Here is a 17,394-nt window from a genome sequence, read left to right as displayed (position 1 = left end):
GTGTCTACATATATATCTTTTTGAAGTTCCCAGCACCTTTTCCAGAGCTGGCACAAAGCAGATGCCCACCAGATACTAAAAAAGGCAAAAAAAAAAAAAGAAAAGAAAAGAAAAACTTGCCAAATCTGGCAGATATCGAAGCTATGCTCTAAATCTATTCAGAGCCTGCAGATGGGATCTTGGGAAATACCGGCAGAAGCTGGCTAAAAGTAAGAGTTATTAGCAGTCAGCTCCCTCCTGTTTCTGTGTATAGTACCTGGTAGAGAGACAAAAATAAGATTTCACATTGTCCCTTTCTAAATCAGGTCTTTGGTTTTTGATCTTTGGCAGTGTCTCTGGAGCCTGTGAAGATACTATCTTTTGTACCCTCTTTGTGTACCTCTCTTGGGTCCCTCTGCTTGCCTAATAACTGCCTAAATATTTACTGTTTATTTTGGTTGAAACCTGATGAGATATTTGAAAGGATTTAATAGCTCTGCGATTAGAAGACCAACCAAATTGGAAGCTAATATTCAGGGCTTGATAGGAATTTTTTAAAGTCTTCTCTCCTAAGCTAAATGTACCCAGAGAGAAAGAAGAACATTCCAACATGGGTGTATGGGTGTGTCAGTGTTTCCATACAATTCCGACTGCAACCCAATTCTTTGAGGAATTAGAAGCAAGTGTACTTAACCTACAAATATTTGCAAGACCAGAAGAGTCGCTCTAGGAGCAATTCAAGGTCCACTTGTTCTTTTTGACAATTAACCTCACCTATTTCATCCCCAAAGGTTTGTAGGTCTGGTAAAATTCTGGCCTTCCAGAGCCAAATTTGCATTCTTTCCATCTTTGAGATGTAAAATTTCTACCAGGTCTTCTCTTATCTTCTTATGTCTTATCTTCTCATCTGGGTCATCTTCTTGAAATGCAAATATCAGGGAGGTAATTCTGAACAGGAGAAAAAACTTTAAAAGGGAAGGGGCTTTAAAAATGCGAATTGTTGTAGAAGTTCTCTTGCCCAATACAGTCCACAGCTTTTTTAGATTCTTTGACCAGGACGAATGCAAATCTCAAGTGTCTTCTCCACAAACATCAACAGAAAGAGCTTTGACAACCTGAGCAGGTAATTATTCTAACTCTTCTTTTAAAAGCTAGTGAGTTTTGCATTATTATATCCATCCCATGATTAAAAAAAATTTTTTAAGTTTTTATTTTAATTCCAGCTAACATACAGTCATGGCTAAATTTTTTTTTTTTAAGATTTATTTATTTATTTGACAGACAGAGATCACAAGTAGGCAGAGAGGCAGGCAGAGAGAGAGGAGGAAGCAGGTTCCCCGCTGAGCAGAGAGCCCGATGCGGGGCTCGATCCCAGGGCCCTGGGATCATGACCTGAGCTGAAAGCAGAGGCTTTAACCCACTGAGCCACCCAGGTGCCCCATGTCTAAATTTTTTTAATGAACATTTTAAGCCTTTTGTGTCTGTCTATGTGTTTATGTAGATGTGTGGTATTTTCCTACTTCTGGATGTCATTGCCACAATTTGCAAAAAAAGCTCTATTTAATCAGCTTGAGGAAAATCACTTATATGAAATAAGGACTTCAAAAACTCTTAGAAATATAAAAACTTAACCCAAATATTTTTCAAGTTCTGTGATCTAGGATTAATCTTTAGTAAATAAAAGCTAGTTTAAGATTGTTGGTTTAATTAAAACGGGCATGTCTTGGGTATGTGGGTGACTCAGTTGGTTAAGTATCTGCCTTTGGCTCAGGTCATGATCCCAGGATCCTGGGATCGAGCCCCACATCAGGCTCCTTGCTCAGTGGGGGAGTCTGCTTCTCCCTCTCCCTCCGCTGCTCCCCCTGCTTGTGTGCATACACACTCTCTCTCTGTCAAATAAATATATAAAATCTTAATGATGATGATGATGATGGAAACATCACTGTGGGGCAGCCGGATCCTGTGGAGTCCGGGACCGGGGAGGTGGGGGCATGGAGTGAAAGAATTCACCCAAGGCAGAACAAAGGAGATAGAAGTTTATTGAATACACCACAGGAAGCAGTGGGCAGGACTCAAAGGAGCGACGGTCTGGAGGCAGTGGTAGTGGCGTAGTAAGAAGGAAGGTGAGGAGGTATGAGAAGGTATGGACTTTTCCTCTTTTTTGCTGCCTGTGTCCAAGTGTAGGTAGACCATTGGTCAGCTCTTTGGGAGATGCCTCCTGTCAGAAGTCCTGATTATTCTCCATTCCTGTAAGAATCCTGACCTACCAGCCACAATGAGCCCCATCCCAACCTTGACTCCAGCAAGGGCTTCCACAGCGGAGGTTGTGATCAAGGGAGACTTTGGCCTGTGTACCTCTGTTATCACTGAGATTATCTGTTGTGAATGAAGCTTTCCTGCGGCAGCTCACTTGTGCCTTATCTTGGTCATGTGTTGATTGTTTCTTCCTCAATTAGAGTAGAGCTCAGAATGCACCTCTTGGCTCTTTGGTAATTGCTGTGTGCCCTTGGATTATCTTCTGTACTGAGAAGGAAAGGCATTTGTGCTCTTGGTGGGTCTCTTGGCCTTCTTTTTTTTTTTTTTTTTTTTTTTAGATTTTATTTATTTGATAGAGAGCACAAGCAGGGGGGAGTAGCAAGGGTAGAGGGAGAAGCAGCTTTCCTGATCATCAGGGAGCCTGATGTGGGACTAGATCCCAGGACCCTGGGATCATGACCTGAGCCGAAGGCAGACACTTAACCAACTGAGCTACCCAGGCACCCCTGTCTCTTGGCCTTCTTGCTGCCCTACCACATGTCAGAGACCCCTAGGAGAAAGATAAGATCAGCAGTGTCCAGAGGCCAGATTGGGCTGCTGACCTTAGTATGCAAACTGGGTCCTAGCTATTCTCCTGACTTACCGCCATTGTCTATTATGGGCTGGTCCCTAGAAGGGACTTCTGTGTCCCTCTGAGTGCTGGAACTACTCTCAGTATTTGGGGTCTATCATAATGAGAGGGATTTGAGCTAGGAGTGACTTGTTTAGGATGTTGCAATTGGAGGGGCCTGCTTGTGTACTGTTTAACATCTGGCTAAAGCTCATTCCTGTGCTGGGCCCAAGAAGGTCCTCTTGTGAGGCTTGTGTTCATCATCCTGTCCATAAAGCATCCTCGGATTCTGCAAGTCAGAGTGGGTGAGTTTTTCATCAGACTCTATCCTTCTCAGGCCACAGCCAGGGAGTTGAAGTGTGACAGGTCAGGCCAGGCAAGGCTGGATTAAATATTAACAGTCATCACTGCTCAGATGAACAAGTGCCCCAAAGCCAGGCTGCAGAGCTGTTTGGTGGCCCCAGGCTGACCGGTAGACATGGCTCAGTTTGCCCAGGTCCTGGCTGAAATAGGTGACTTTGGACGCTTCCAGATACAGCTGATGATACTGCTGAGTATCCCCAACTTCCTGTCTGCTTTCTACATGTTCGGCCAGGTCTTCATGTTCCAGGATGAGGCCCACCACTGCTCAGTGGCCTGGGTGAAGAACCACACTTTGAACCTGAGTACCACGGAGCAGCTGACACTGAGCCTGCCTCTGGATGCTGCAGGCAAGCCCGAGCCCTGCCTCATGTTCCGGCCGCCCCCCGACGGTGCCACCCTGGAGGAGATCCTCAGCCACCGCTTCAATGAGACACAGCCTTGCGATGCAGGCTGGGTGTATCCTGAGGACAGGCCTCTGTCCCTAAAGAATGAGGTAGGGCTGCCCTTCTGCACGTCTGCCTGTTTGGGGTTGGTCAGCAACTCTGTCCGGCCCTCTGCCCTCAGCAGCTGGTGCTGCTGCTTCTCTGTGTGCCCTTCAGCACTCACACCTGAATGATGGACCATTGGGGTGCTTTTTTTTTTTTCTTTTTGCCACTCATCCTGCTTTTCTCTTTGTCTTCCAACTATTGGCCCCTTCACCTCTCTGTCCGTGTTCTCTGTCTGGTCTGTCTGCCCATCTGTCCATGCATCTTTCCCAATCTTTTTGTTTGTCCCTTTGCCTATGTACCCAGCTTGCCTTCCTTCCTTCCCCTCCTGCTTTCCTGTCTTTGTTTCTTTCTCTCCCTCCAGTGTTTCCACCTATCTGTACATTGGCCTTGGTCGTTTAGTCGGTCCCTGAGCTCTGCTGTTTACCTAGCTTCCTGCTTGCCTATCCTCCTGCTTGCCTGCTGTGGGGCCCCTGCCTTCCAGCTGCTCTCTCTAGAGCTATGTCTGCCTGCCCTCTGAGGATGCCCATGACTCTAGGATTCATCCTGCAGGTGACAACACTTGCTCTGCTAAACTTATTTTCTTAGGAATGATCCAGGCAGGTAAACAGGTTCCCATTCCAGCCATCTGAGCAAGAAGGGCTCTCTGGAAGCATCCAGGCCCATTCTGCTGCTTCCCAAGAAGCAGGGACTGAGGCACAGAGGAGAGAGATGACTTGGTCAGGGCAACCCAATGAGCTGATTGTGGAGGTGGGGCTCCCCCTCAAGTCCCTGCAGGCACGGGAAAGAACACAGATGGTCCAGAATCCTGAGGTATGGGTGTTCTTGGGAAGGTCTGGACAACTCACCTTGATGGTGGCGGATACTGAGCCTTTGTGGAGAGGGGACTTGAGTCCAGAGATCAAACATTCACTGCTCCCCCTGGGAGTAAAAAAGTATTTACTTTTTAGAGGCTTTCAGAGGATTTTGTTTTAATCAAAGGCTTTCACATTTTTTAAAAGATTTTTTTAAAGTAATTTCTGCACCCAATATGGGGCTTGAGCTCACAACCCTGAGATCAAGAGTTGCACGCTCTACCAAGTGAGCCAGACAGGTGCCCCAGGCATTCAGCTTTTAAAAGTGACCATAAATCTGCCCCTTGAATCCTTGCAGGCTGAGGATATGTCCTCCCTGTCTTCCTCCTGACCTTCCACCTCATTCTGCCCTACAGGGGTATAGGCAGCCTAGGAGCTATCCCAGCAGAGCGCAGGCTGGTCTTCATTGTCCTCTCCATGTCCCCAGCATCACCATCATGATAGGGTCAGCCTCCCCGGGTCCTCAGATGCCATGGGTGCCTACTTCCACACCTGCTCAAACTCTCCCTACCTGCCCAAAAACCATCCCGAAAGCCCAGGCAAGCAAGCAGACCACTCAGAGCCAACTCTAGCCCTGTTCATACCCTGTGCTGGAGTGTTGGCGTGATTTTATTCAGTCAAAGCTCCCTGAATATTTACTGTACAGGGACCAGTCAGAGGAGGGAGGCACCTTGTTCTCCTTATCTGAGGATTTGGGGGTCCCCCTTTTCTTTAATCATCAAACTAGCCTGTGCTAGCACAGGGGTTGGGCCTTGGACCTCTTGTCCTTCCCTATCATGTTTCTCCTGCTCTGGCCCTCCCAAGGACTTCGATTCTCAGGAGAATGTCCACCTTTGGTCCTTTGCGCCCTGCACCAAATGATAACTCCAGCTTCTCTTCGAGAGCTTCATGGCTGTGAGCTCTTCTACCTCTGTTGCTCATCTCAGGGGAGGGGCTCTGCCACACCAACTCAGGGGGCTCTCTCTGAGCTGACATCCCAACTTTCCTTATTACAGCGGCTGCATAATCAAATTGAATTTCAGGCAGGTCTAATGTGAGAAGAAAAGAGCAAGTTGCCTCATAGGCTGTGTGCTCTTTTATACAGAGTATATTTCTCCTTCTCAGTCTGCCTCCCAACATTTCCTAGGTGTCCATCCGTGGTAAAAGACAGCAGGACTCCCGGTCTTGTCGACATGAGTCTCTGAACATGGAGGGAAACAGGCTTGGAGTGACTAACCACAGTGTGACCTGTCCTGGGACAAGAGAAGGGGCAGGAATCGTAGGGAAGGAGAAGCCGAGAGAATGGCCATACCCGGGACTGGAGGCATGAAAATGCTTGGCATGTTTGAGGAATGCTGACATGCAAAGAGGTGGGGAAGTGGGCAAGAGCTGGCCCTTAAACCGTCTTCGATACAGAACTGAGGAATTTGGGCCCTCTCCTAGAGACCAAAGGGAGCCACTAAAGCTTTTGGAACAGGGGCGGGAGATGTGACAGGTGTGTACCAAGAATGGGGGCTGGTGTCTGTGTGCCTCTGTGACAGGCCCCAGGGAGAACCATCCACTGTGGGTGTTAGGGCTGGGGAGGTTAAAGGCTGGCGTCCCAAGGGGGGAGCCCTCTTGTCTCTCTTCCCTCTGAACGTGATCCGCCACTTCTTGGCCCCTCTCCAAGCCTTGGTCTCTGTGGCTGCACAGTGGGAATGATAAGCCTTTATGTGGTTAGAATGAGGGTTTAATGAAATAACAGGTCTATACACTATACGGAGGTAGTGAACGGTGGCCACTGAGTAGGGGCACCGGCCCTGGGAAACTCCTTTGCATTGGCACCCATGCCTTCAGTCTGAAATGTCTGTCCCCAGCTGTGACTTTCCTGAGGACGGTGGCCAGGGCACCCTCTACTGAGCTAACATTTACTGAAGGCTTCCTGGGTGACAGCCACTGTAGTAATAATCATGTTACACGTTCCCCAATAATCCTATTGTTTGCTATAAGTTATAAATCCTATAAGTTGCTCAGTTCAGACTCCAGAGGCATCTTATTTTAAAGAGTGTCTAACCACAAAGGCAACCTGTGCTTGCTAAATAAAAACCAGACAAGCTGGAGCGCGGGGGAAGGAGTTCAAATCCCCTGTCCTGCCTCATTTCCAACCAGGGGCAATCAGTGAATCATTCCACATATATTGAAAATTAACAGTTGTTTTTGAGAAGAGAATAGGAGCACAATGGTGTTTCCTGGACTGATTAATTTCTTGCTAAAAGTTATTTTGACTGATGACGATTGGCTAGTTAGCTAGCTGTAGGTATTCATTTACTGATTCATTCGGTAAAAATTCTTTCAGCTTTCACGCCGTTTCGGTCCTTGTCTGGGGCAAAAGGGCTATCTGAACTCCATTGCCATCCAGCAGTAGACCGAGGATGATGAGCGTAACCTCTCCTCCATCAGGGCAGTGTGCCAACAAATCAAGGACTGTTGTGAGAATTAGGTAACACACGGGATGCATTTAGGAGACTACCAAATGCAGAGGGAGCCCTCCAAAGGCATGAGTCATGGAGAAGCTGTCTCCATGGGCTGCGGAGGAGAGCTCACGTGTCTAACCTGCAGACATTCCCACGCCGGGGGCCCAGAAGTCCCTGAGGGGCCCAGAGACCAGTGGGGGTGGGGGTCAGTCACACGTGCTTCCCGACGTGCACCTGCTGCAGACGTGTGCGGAGTTACGCAGACATGCGCATTTTCTCCACTCAGTTTCTCAGTCCGTCTGTCGGGTTCTCTCTGAGTCTGCAGAGTCTCCGTGTGTGCACGCGAGTGAATCCCCACACACACGAGGGTTTCCTCCCCATGTTCTTCCATCCTAATCTCCTGCAAGTGGCGCATGAGGGCTCCGTGGGATTCTCACTGCCTGTGAATGATTAGTTTCATGGAGATTTTGCAGCCAGATGAGAAAATTTGAAGGGGCCCAGGTAGGTCACAGGGGTGCCCTGGCTGTGGGAAAGAGGCCCTGTTGGTCAGGAAGCAGCAGTGAGTCCCGTGTCAGAGGTTCCAAACTTTGTATCCTTAGTGTGTCAGTAATTCTCCGTGGCATCTCCAAGCCAAAAGAAAAACCTAACGGTTTTATGTGTTAACTAGTTAAGTCCAAACAGTAATTACGTTCTAAGAACTTAGTAGCTGTTTTAAGAAATAATGTGCATGCAGGGCTCCTGGTTCATTAAGCATCTAACTTTGGCTAAGGGCATGATCTCAGGGTCCTGGGGTCAAGCCCCTCGACCTCTGGTTCCTTGCTAGGCAGGGAGCCTGCTTCTCCCTCTCCCGCTCCCCACCTCTGCTTGTGCTCTCATGCTCCCCCTCCCCTTGCCTTCCCCCCTCTTGCTTGCAAAAAATTAATAAATACAGTCTTTAAAAAGTAAAAAATACATGCAAACTGAAAGAAAATAGTTTTCATTTTTTTTAAAGATTTTATTTATTTATTTGACAGACAGAGATCACAAGTAGGCAGAAAAGCAGGCAGGGAGAGAGGGGGAAGCAGGCTCCCTGCTGAGCAGAGAGCCCGATGTGGGGCTCAATCCCAGGACCCTGGGATCATGACCTGAGCTGAAGGCAGAGGCTTAACCCACTGAGCCACCCAGGCGCCTCAAAAATAGTTTTCATTTTTAAACAAATAGTCACCTATTAATAGGATGTATGTACCTACTGGGAGCTGCACAGTGTCTCCGTCCTTGAAGATTTTCTCTCCACATGATGCTTGCTTTTTTTCCCCAAAACAACTGCCAAAAATACAGTGTCACATCAATATGATGTTACTGAAAGGAGTGTAGCATGATCTCCTGTTGCAACAGAACCGTTCTTAATTGGCAATTCTTGTAATACCAGACAGATGTTGAGTATTCCTATATTTCCCTTTAAAATGTTAAATATTGTTCTGTACCCCATGAATTTATTCTGGTGTCCTGAGGTGCCTTTGCACACAGTTTGGGAACCATGGACATCTGCCCCGAGAGGTTTGTCAGTGGGTGGGCTAGATGACAAAGGACTTGCTGTCAGCTGCTCCTTGTTCACATCCGCCTGTGTCTGCCTCAGTTCAACCTGGTTTGTGATCAGAAGTACCTGAAGGAGACCTCACAGTCGGTGTACATGGCGGGGCTCCTCGTTGGGGCTCTCATCTTTGGGCCTCTCTGTGACTGGTAAGAACCGTGACCTAGCATTCTCCCGTGTTCCTGGCACGGTTTCCCTCCATGCCCTTCCCTGGTGTCCAGGGCAGGGCAGTGTGTCCTCCCCCAGATAGAGAGTCCAGGGCAGGGCTGGGTCTCCCTTCCTTCCCCTCCGAGAGAGTCCCTCACAGACCTACCTCTTTGTTTCTCCAGGATCGGCCGCAAGGCCACTATCCTAGTGCAGTTGCTACTCTTTGCCATCATCGGCCTGACCACAGCCTTCGTGCCCAGCTTTGAGCTCTATATGGTCCTGCGTTCTGCCGTGGCTACTGCTGTCGCTGGGTACACCTTCAGCAATGTGACCCTGCGTGAGTGTCTGGGTCCTGAAGCCCTGAGCCGTGAGGTGAGGCCTTGGGGTCTGAGCGGTCCACGTGCGCAGACTGCGTGCGGGAGCCTTGTCGGGAACGCAGGCCACACGTGGCCACACGCAAAGGGGTCTGAGGTCCACGTGGATGGAGCAGCATCCGGGGAGTGCCAGGGAGGGACAGTGCCAGGGGCTGGCCTGGCCTCAACCTCTCTGTTTGCACAGTTACAGAGTGGGTGGGGCCCTCGAGGAGGACGCAGGCCGTGGTCCTGGCCCAGTGCGCCTTCTCTGTGGGGCAGATGGCGCTGGCAGGACTCGCCTATGGCATCCGAAACTGGAGGCTTTTCCAGATAGCGGGCACTGCACCTGTCTTGCTGCTCTTCTTCTACTTCTGGTGAGGAGGTACTTCCCAGAAGCAAGCCACCCCCCTGGGGCTAGTCTTGCGGAAGTGTGGTTGGAGCGTAATACTCACATTCGCCTCACAGAACGCTCCGACAGCAAGGGGTGTGGGCTTGGGTGTGCACTGGAGCAGCTGGGACAGCCCCTGGGGAAGTGGGGGGGGCTCCGAGGTCACAGCCATTCCTGACCTGCAGGGCTCTGCCAGAGTCAGCACGGTGGCTTCTGACCCGGGGAAAGGTAGAGGAAGCTAAACAAGTGATCCAGAAGGCAGCCTCAGTCAACAAGCGGAAACTCTCCCCAGAGCTCCTGAGCCAGGTACTTTGTACAGACTGAGCCCAGCTCTTGAGCCTGGCCCGCACAGACCTTTCTGCCTGGCCCCTCACCGTGCATCTTCCTACCAGCTCGTCCCAGAGAAGATGGGCCCCTCAGGGAATGCCCTGGATCTGTTCAGACACCCCCAGCTCCGGAAGGTGACCCTGATCCTCTTCTGTGTCTGGTGAGTACAGCAGGGCCCAGCCCCCTCCCTGAGGCCATGCATCTGCTGGGGCTGCATATGTGGCAGGGGGATGGTGACTGTCAGGGACAGGCTGTGTGGTGTTATGGGTTTCTCCCACCGTGACTCCGTCTTCAGCAGGCTCCCCCTGAGAGTGACGATGTCTCGTCACCCAGCAGTCACAGGGATGCCTGGACACTTTGTAGGTTTGTGAACAGCCTGGGGTACTTTGGCCTGAGCCTCCAGGTCGGTGACTTTGGCCTGGACATCTACCTGACGCAGCTAGTCTTCGGAACTGTTGAGGTGCCCGCTCGCTACTCCAGCATCTTCATGATGCAGCGGTTGGGCCGCAAGTGGAGCCAGATGCTGACTCTGGTTCTGGGCGGCCTCATGTGCATCACCATCGTCTTTGTCCCAGCAGGTACCGGGGCTGGCTCTCCCACACCCTGGCCCCTCACCCCCCCACCAACCTCCACTTCCAGAAGCCTGTCACTTCCCTTCTAAGAGTGAGGGTTCCCCTGGGGTCCAGGTGCAGAAGGGAGCTTGGGAGGGCAGGGTAGGGGTGGGGCCTGGAGCATGGGGCCATCTCCCTGCACGCAGCTGACCAGCATCCCTCACTAGATCTGCCAGTGGTGGTCACTGTGCTGGCTGTGGTGGGCAAGTTTGCCACGGCCTCCGGCTTTACCATCTCCTACGTGTACTCTGCCGAGCTCTTCCCCACCGTCATCCGGTAAGGGCTCCTGCCCCGATGCCCTGACTTTGGCCATCCCTCTCTGCCCTCACCACTGTTCCACAGAGAGCTTATGAGGATGGCTCAGGGGCAGCAGTGCTGGTGGGGCCCAGGACCACTGTCAGTCTAGTCCCTGTGTTGTCCTAGGCAGTGGAGGACAGATACAGAAGTAGGCTATGCCCTGGCCTTGTCAAGACCGGGATATGGAGGAAGTCTAAGAATGAATGGCTGAGAAACAGGAACACTCAGGTGGGGGTTGGCGGGGGTCAGGCAGGAGGTCCAGTCTTTGGCCTGGGATTTGGTGGTGAGCAGGAGGGCAGCAAATGGACAGGCCTAGAGGTGGGAGAAGCGTGGTATCTGGCTGGATTACAAGCAGTTGGTATACGGAAGCAGAGAGCAGAGGCTGGCTGGGCCGGGTGAGCCTAGGGAGTCTGTGGGGCCATAATGAGGGTCTGGGCTCTCTCAAGGTGGAGCTGGGGTAGAGCTGTGGCCTGGAGTTGGGGCTGGGTCCGCTCAGCTTGTACTGGCCTTCCCCCAGGCAGACGGGCATGGGGCTGATGGGCATCTTCTCGAGGATTGGGGGTATCCTCACCCCTCTTGTGATCCTGCTGCGCGAGTACCAGGCAGTCCTCCCTATGCTCATCTATGGCAGCCTCCCCATTGGGGCAGGCTTACTCTGTGCCCTGCTGCCAGAGACACGTGACCAGCCCCTGAAGGACACCATCAAGGACCTGGAGCAGGGCCCCCAGCCACGGTGAGCTGCTTGCTTTCTCTGAAGCCCAGACCTCTACCTCACCACTGTTGCCTAGAGGCCAATATGGGGCCCTCAGGAGCCACAGACATCTGACTGACTTTGGGCCAGATCCTCGTCCTCTGGGGAGGGGTGGTGAGGGATACTGCCATGTGACTAATTCTTGGCCAGTCAATGATGGCCCCTTGTTCTCTCCAGGCCTCCAGAATCAGCACCTTCAGAAAAGGAGACAAAGGCTTCGGGAAGAACATCCAATCCAGGGGCAACTTTTGTGAGCAGTACATACCTCTAATTGTGTCTCTGGAGCTGGAGCAGCAGCAGCAGGGAGCTGCCCGAGCACCCCCTGGAAAAGGCTGGCACCTGCCCACAAGCCCCAACTCGCAGGTGGAGGCAGCACACCCTGGCCTGGTCCCCATGCTGGCTGCTGGCTGCCTGGTCCTGAAGCACATGGATGGGCCTCCCTCTTCTCGGTGCTTCTCATCAACTTTCTCACCCCAGCACACTCCCAAACCCTGTTCGTGGTAGGACCTCAGGTGTATCTTGGACTTCACTTGTTCTCTGATTGTCTTATGGGAGTATGGCTCCTCTGGTCCCCTCAGTCTGGGGTTAAGCTCAGAACAGAGCACATGCTTATAGCCTTTCCAAGGATGTAGGAGGAAATTGTGAAGCTGTGGCCTCCATCCAGGCTGGTGGGAGAAAAGGCTGTAGAAGAGAAGAAGGTTGTAGTTTCTTCTCATGGCTGGGCCAGGTCCTGCTGGCTTGGGTGGGGCTGATGAGATAATAAAAGGCAAGTAGAGGGCAAAAAACAAATGCATCTCCCTACCCCCAAGATGAGAGTGGGGTACATGGGACATTTCTTAGACACTCGGGACTGCCCAAGGACAAAGGAAGGAAAAAGTAAATGGTCACTTGATAAAGATCACAGATTTTACAAGAAAAGCACAATCTTAAGAATAGTCAGACCTTCAGAAACGTATAAGCTCAATTTCCTGGAGTCCTAACATCACCTCTGTCCCCCCATATAGGATTAAAAAAAAAAAAGACCTATAGAATCAATCATTCCTCACACTTAGAATACAGCCCTTTCTGCCTGAGGGGTCCTGTTGCCATGCTTTAATAAAATCCCCCCCTTTTTTTTTTGCACTGAAAAAGTCTCAAGAATTCTTTCTTGACCATTCATTCTCAGATTCAAACTCCAAATTATATCATTTTGGCGTTCAGTGTGGGGCTCAAGTCTTTGCATCTGGAATTTGAGCCTCGGTGCCAACTTGGTGAATACTTACTCTTCCCTCCCTTTCATTTCAGGATCTTTTCAAGGAGTATAGTCTTATTGGAACACTTTCATGTCCATTGCTCAAGCTATAGTGCTCTAGCCCATGGCTATTCTATGGGGAGGAGAAAAATTGCCTTTTGGCTTGAAGTTTGCACCCTGGCCAGAATTATAATAAGACCCAGAAACTTGTTGCCCTCTCTTCATTTCTGTCCTTATACAAGGTTGTCTTTCTTGGGCATGGAACAGCCACCTCAGTCACTAGGATGGCTGCCAATTGTAAGACTCCTATGTGAGGTTTCCTCCTCATTGGTCTAATGTGATCCCTTTCACATCTCTGGTCTGGCTGCTTTTGGTGGTGAGACATTTGCTCAGAGCTGGCCAAAACCAGTACCTGATTGGATTAAAACTCAACTTGGCACCATTTCCTCGAGAATCCAGCTGTAAGGACCACACCTGTTGGAATGGTGCTTAGATCATGGTGGATTTCTGGCTTCATTGTTTTCTGCCAGTGTCCCCTACTAACTACTTAAATTACAAAATTGAGTAATTTCCCCCTTATAAAACATTTTTAAGTGTTTTCCATGAGTTAAAAATGGTGGGTTCTTCATGATGGCATTTCAGTCCATTCCAGCAACCATTTATAGTGTAGGATGCAATGGGGAAGCAAGGGGACACCAGCATCCCTCCTACAAGGCAAGGCACTTTTCCTAGCGACTACTTAGGGGGACACTGCTGGTCACTTTGACACCAGGAACCTCTGACATTTCGTGTGTGGGACACCACCTGGGAGATGGGGGGAATTTTTTATAATGGACCTTCTCTACTTTTCTAGGAACATGATATCATCTTTAGTCCCCAAGGATTCTCTTCTGAGATACCTTTTAATCCACTGGAATCAATTTTGATTACAAGATTTAAGAAAGAGAAAATTGACATTCTCTAACTTCGAGTGACTTCAGTACACTCTAGGAGATGAGGGAAAATGGCCCATTAATGGGACATCTATCTATCAGTTATATCTCTTCTGCAGAAAACAGAGCAACTGGACTGAGGTACCCTATGCCCGTGCCTTCATGGTCCCAAATCAGGATCTGGACCTAAGAGCCTCTTACAGAATGTGTCTAACCACCAATCGCTTTCATTAGCCTCACTTGGGACATACTCAATGATGATTGTCTAAGTAGGCCCATTCCTCCTAATAAACCTGGGTTGTTGGAAGAGTCATTGACCAATCCAAACAAAGAAAACACCGGCTCTGTTACCACCCTTCCTCCTTATAAACCTCAAGACCCATCTGCTCCCAGCCCAGCTGGACTTACCCTATCTTCCAGGACTTCAACTAAAATCTGGATTGCATCCTTTTAGGGAGGTTGCTAATGGAGAAATGGGTACAATTAGAGTCCATGTCCCATTCTCCATGGCAGACCTGACACAGAAAAAACAATTAGGACGATATTCTGAAAACCCTTCTCAGTGTATTGAGGGCTTCCAACAATTGTCTATTATGTTTAATTTGACCTGGCAGGATATAGCCATCATATTAACTCACTGTTGCAACCCTGAAGAAAAGAACCATATCTGGGCAGGGGCTCGAGAATTTGCCAGTGAACTAGTAGCCAGAGATAGAGATCATTATCCAGTAGGATAGGTTCCCAATCCTGAATCTCCCTGGAATTACCAAGAAGAAAGCGAAGGGAAGGAGGAGACCATATGGTCACCTGTTTAATAGACGGAATGAAGAAAGGATTCTCTAAACGAGTAAACTTTGATAAAATTCTGGAAGTTACTCAAGGACCCGATGAAAATCCAGCTCTGTTTCAGGGTCATTTGATGGAAGCCATCCATAAATATACAAATCAGGACCCAATCTCACTGAGGAAACAACTATACTAACCATTTTATAAGTCAGTCAGCACCTGACATCAGCCAAAAAGTGATTAAAATGGCTAGAGGACCTCAAACCCCCACGAAGTGAGTATAGCTACTGGAGTCTAATAATAGAGATACAAGCTTACAGCAGGAAAGGACCAGAGAGCTCAATTGCAGGGTAAAATACAGGCTCAAATACTGGCTGGTTCTCTTGTGGATTCCCCACACCACCAGACCCACCAGGCACCAGAGAAAAAGTCAGTATCAGACACAGGACAAGGTAAGACCCCGCGCTACAGGTGCAGCCAAATCAGACATTGGAGCAAAGAATGTCCAAAGGCTCTCCACTGGGGCCATGTTCTGTCCATAAGAAAAAAGGACCTTGGAAGAGAGACCATCCTCCTCTCCAGAGAGAGAGGAAGACAGGAACCCACTTCCCCACCCAAGAGCAGGCACTGGAGAATCTGGCATGATGGGCCCTGAGACTGGTCTGGCTCCCTTGACATCATGCTGACTGTGCCCCAGCTTCCCCTGATGTGTAAAGTAAGGTTTATTAATTTCCTTATTGACACATGAGCCACTTACTCTGTCCTCATTCAGCATTCTAGCCCTACTTGTCTTTCTAATCACAAAATTGTTGGCAGAGAAGGGGAAACCAAAATGTGCCACCAGACAATGATTTTAACCTGTAAATATAGAAGTCAATTGATCACTCATGTTTGTCTAGTGCTTCTGTCTTGTCCCACTCCATTACTTGGACGAGACTTAATGTATAAACTAGGAAGTTTAAAGAAGGGAGTGGCTTGTTCCCTTTAACACCTGGAGAAGTAAAACCTTACCCTGATATCCCTTCTAATATCTGGGAGGAAGTTAATCCCCAGGTCTGGTATTATGAAGTCCCAGGATGGGCTCTTAAAGCCCAACCAGCTGTAGCGACCTTAAAGGACCCAACCACTACACCTCATAAAAAACTATAACCTAGGGGCGCCTGGGTGGCTCAGTTGTTGTGTGTCTGCCTTCGGCTCAGGTCATGATCCCGGGGTCCTGGGATCGAGTCCCATATCGGGCTCCTTGCTCAGCAGGAAGCCTGCTTCTCCCGCTCCCATTCCCCCTGCTTGTGTTCCCTCTCTCACTGTGTCCTTTCTCAAATAAATAAATAAAATCTTAAAAAAAAAAAAACAACCAAAAAACTATACCCTTTAGAACCTGAGGCAAAGGCTGGGTTACAACCACTTAATGAGAAGTTTCTTAAATGTGATATTTTAAAGCCTTGTCAATCTCCTTATAGTGCTCCAGTTCTACCAGTAAAAAGGCCAAATGGGGGAATTTATCGAATCGTACAAGATTTAAGAGCTATAAATAAAGTCGTTGTGCCTGCTCATCCCATAGTGCCAAATCCATACGCTATTTTCACCCAGGTCCCTGGTGACGCCAAATGGTTTACAGCACTTGACTAAAAGATGCCTTCTCTCACATTCCTCCAAGTCAGGGAAGGCAGCCACTATTTGCCTTATAATGGGCCTCACCTTCAAGCCCTAGAACTGCTCAGTGAACTTGGACAGTCTTGCTGCAAGGAGATAGAGGCAGGCCTCCCTTGTTCTGGGCTGCGCTTAACAAAGACCTCCATGGTATTTCCCTGCCTCAAGGGACTGCAGTTTAATATGTGGTGGATATTCTTTTTTTTTTTTTAAGATTTATTTATTTATTTATTTATTTATTTGACAGACAGAGATCACAAGTAGGCAGAGAGGCAGGCAGAGAGAGAGGGAGAAGCAGGCTCCCCGCTCAGCAGAGAGCCCAGTGCAGGGCTTGATCCCAGGACCCTGGGATCATGACCTGAGCCGAAGGCAGAGGCTTTAACCCACTGAGCCACCCAGGTGCCCCAATATGGTGGATATTCTAATCTTAGCCCCACAAAAGAAATGTCTGATGGTAGTTCTATAACTTAACTTAATTTCCTGGCAGAGGGTATTTTGTATCCCTCCCAAAAAGGTACAAATACCTAAACAGAAAGTACAATAATTGGGACATGAGCTGACCCCAGGTCACCATACTTTGTCTACTGACAGGAAAAAGGCTCTATTAGATCTTGGACCCTCAGGTACTGAAAAACTACTCTGTCCTCTCCAGGAGCTGCCTGTGGGTTCCTGGAGTTGGCTCTTAGCCGGACCATTGTGTGACTCAATTAGAGGCCCAGATGAAGAGCCTTGACTCTGCACTAAAGCCCAGCGGGCAGCCTTTCAAGCATTAAAAGCAAAGATTTTGTCAGCTCCAGCTTTGGTGTCACCAAATTTAGAAACACCTCTCGCTTTATAGTAGCAGAAAAACAGGGACATGGTTTGGGACTTCTTGGGCTGGAATTCGGAAACGAAACAACACCGGTGGGCTGTTTATCAGAGCACTTGATAATGGAGACCAGATTGTCTGCCGGCAGTGGCTGCTCGGCCCTCCTGGTAGAAGCAGCTTTAGGACTTAACTCGGGGGCAGTCCTTGACAGGGATGACTCCACATCAGGTCCAAAGTGTCCCAGAGACCGAAGGCCACCAATGGGTTACAGGTGGCTGACTTACCAAGTACCAGTCTATGCTTTGAGGCAGACCTGAAGTAATACTTAAAACCTGTCAAACTTTAAACCCAGCTACCCCAAGGCCTGCACTTGACCACTGTACTTCTGTGCCAGAACACAACCGCCCAGAGATGATCGATTTTGTTCATTCCAGCAGATCAGATTTCAAAGATTCCCCTATTGACAATACAGATGACAATGGGTTTACTCATGGAAATAGCTTCAGGGAGGAGGGAGAAAAACGCTATAGTTTAACCAAGAGCACCGAGGCAAAAGCCCTCCAA

General features: G+C 49.2%; 1 protein-coding gene across 2 annotated transcripts; it reads left to right on the top strand.

Moving 5' to 3' along the window:
* The first annotated feature begins 3,247 nt into the window (after positions 1-3,247).
* Positions 3,248-12,443, top strand: SLC22A13 (solute carrier family 22 member 13). Of its 2 annotated transcripts, XM_032861185.1 has the most exons (10): positions 3,250-3,701; positions 8,595-8,698; positions 8,879-9,033; positions 9,255-9,423; positions 9,623-9,743; positions 9,830-9,924; positions 10,128-10,342; positions 10,543-10,651; positions 11,190-11,405; positions 11,601-12,443. In XM_032861185.1, exons 1-10 carry the CDS (start codon positions 3,324-3,326, stop codon positions 11,692-11,694), a joined length of 1,656 nt encoding a protein of 551 aa, XP_032717076.1. In that variant the 5' UTR covers positions 3,250-3,323; the 3' UTR covers positions 11,695-12,443. The 2 variants fall into 2 exon arrangements, with proteins under 2 accessions (XP_032717077.1, XP_032717076.1); XM_032861186.1 differs by lacking the exon at positions 11,190-11,405 and having other exon boundaries at positions 3,248-3,701.
* Positions 12,444-17,394: the final 4,951 nt, after the last annotated feature.

Source organism: Lontra canadensis, unplaced genomic scaffold (assembly GCF_010015895.1).
Source record: "Lontra canadensis isolate GAN:19392208 unplaced genomic scaffold, GSC_riverotter_1.0 scaffold20, whole genome shotgun sequence".
NCBI classification, from domain to species: Eukaryota; Metazoa; Chordata; class Mammalia; order Carnivora; family Mustelidae; genus Lontra; species Lontra canadensis.
Note: the sequence above shows the minus strand (reverse complement) of the source record. Positions and strands in the feature narration are given on the sequence as shown.

What these genes read in the sequence shown, in the direction of transcription:
- SLC22A13 (XM_032861185.1), top strand. Translation starts at nt 3,324, where the DNA reads ATGGCTCAGTTTGCCCAGGTCCTGGCTGAAATAGGTGACTTTGGACGC. An exon ending in CTTCAGCAATGTGACCCTGC is followed by an intron (nt 9,034 to 9,254) that starts GTGAGTGTCTGG and finishes CTGTTTGCACAG; the next exon opens with TTACAGAGTGGGTGGGGCCC. An exon ending in GAGCAGGGCCCCCAGCCACG is followed by an intron (nt 11,406 to 11,600) that starts GTGAGCTGCTTG and finishes TGTTCTCTCCAG; the next exon opens with GCCTCCAGAATCAGCACCTT.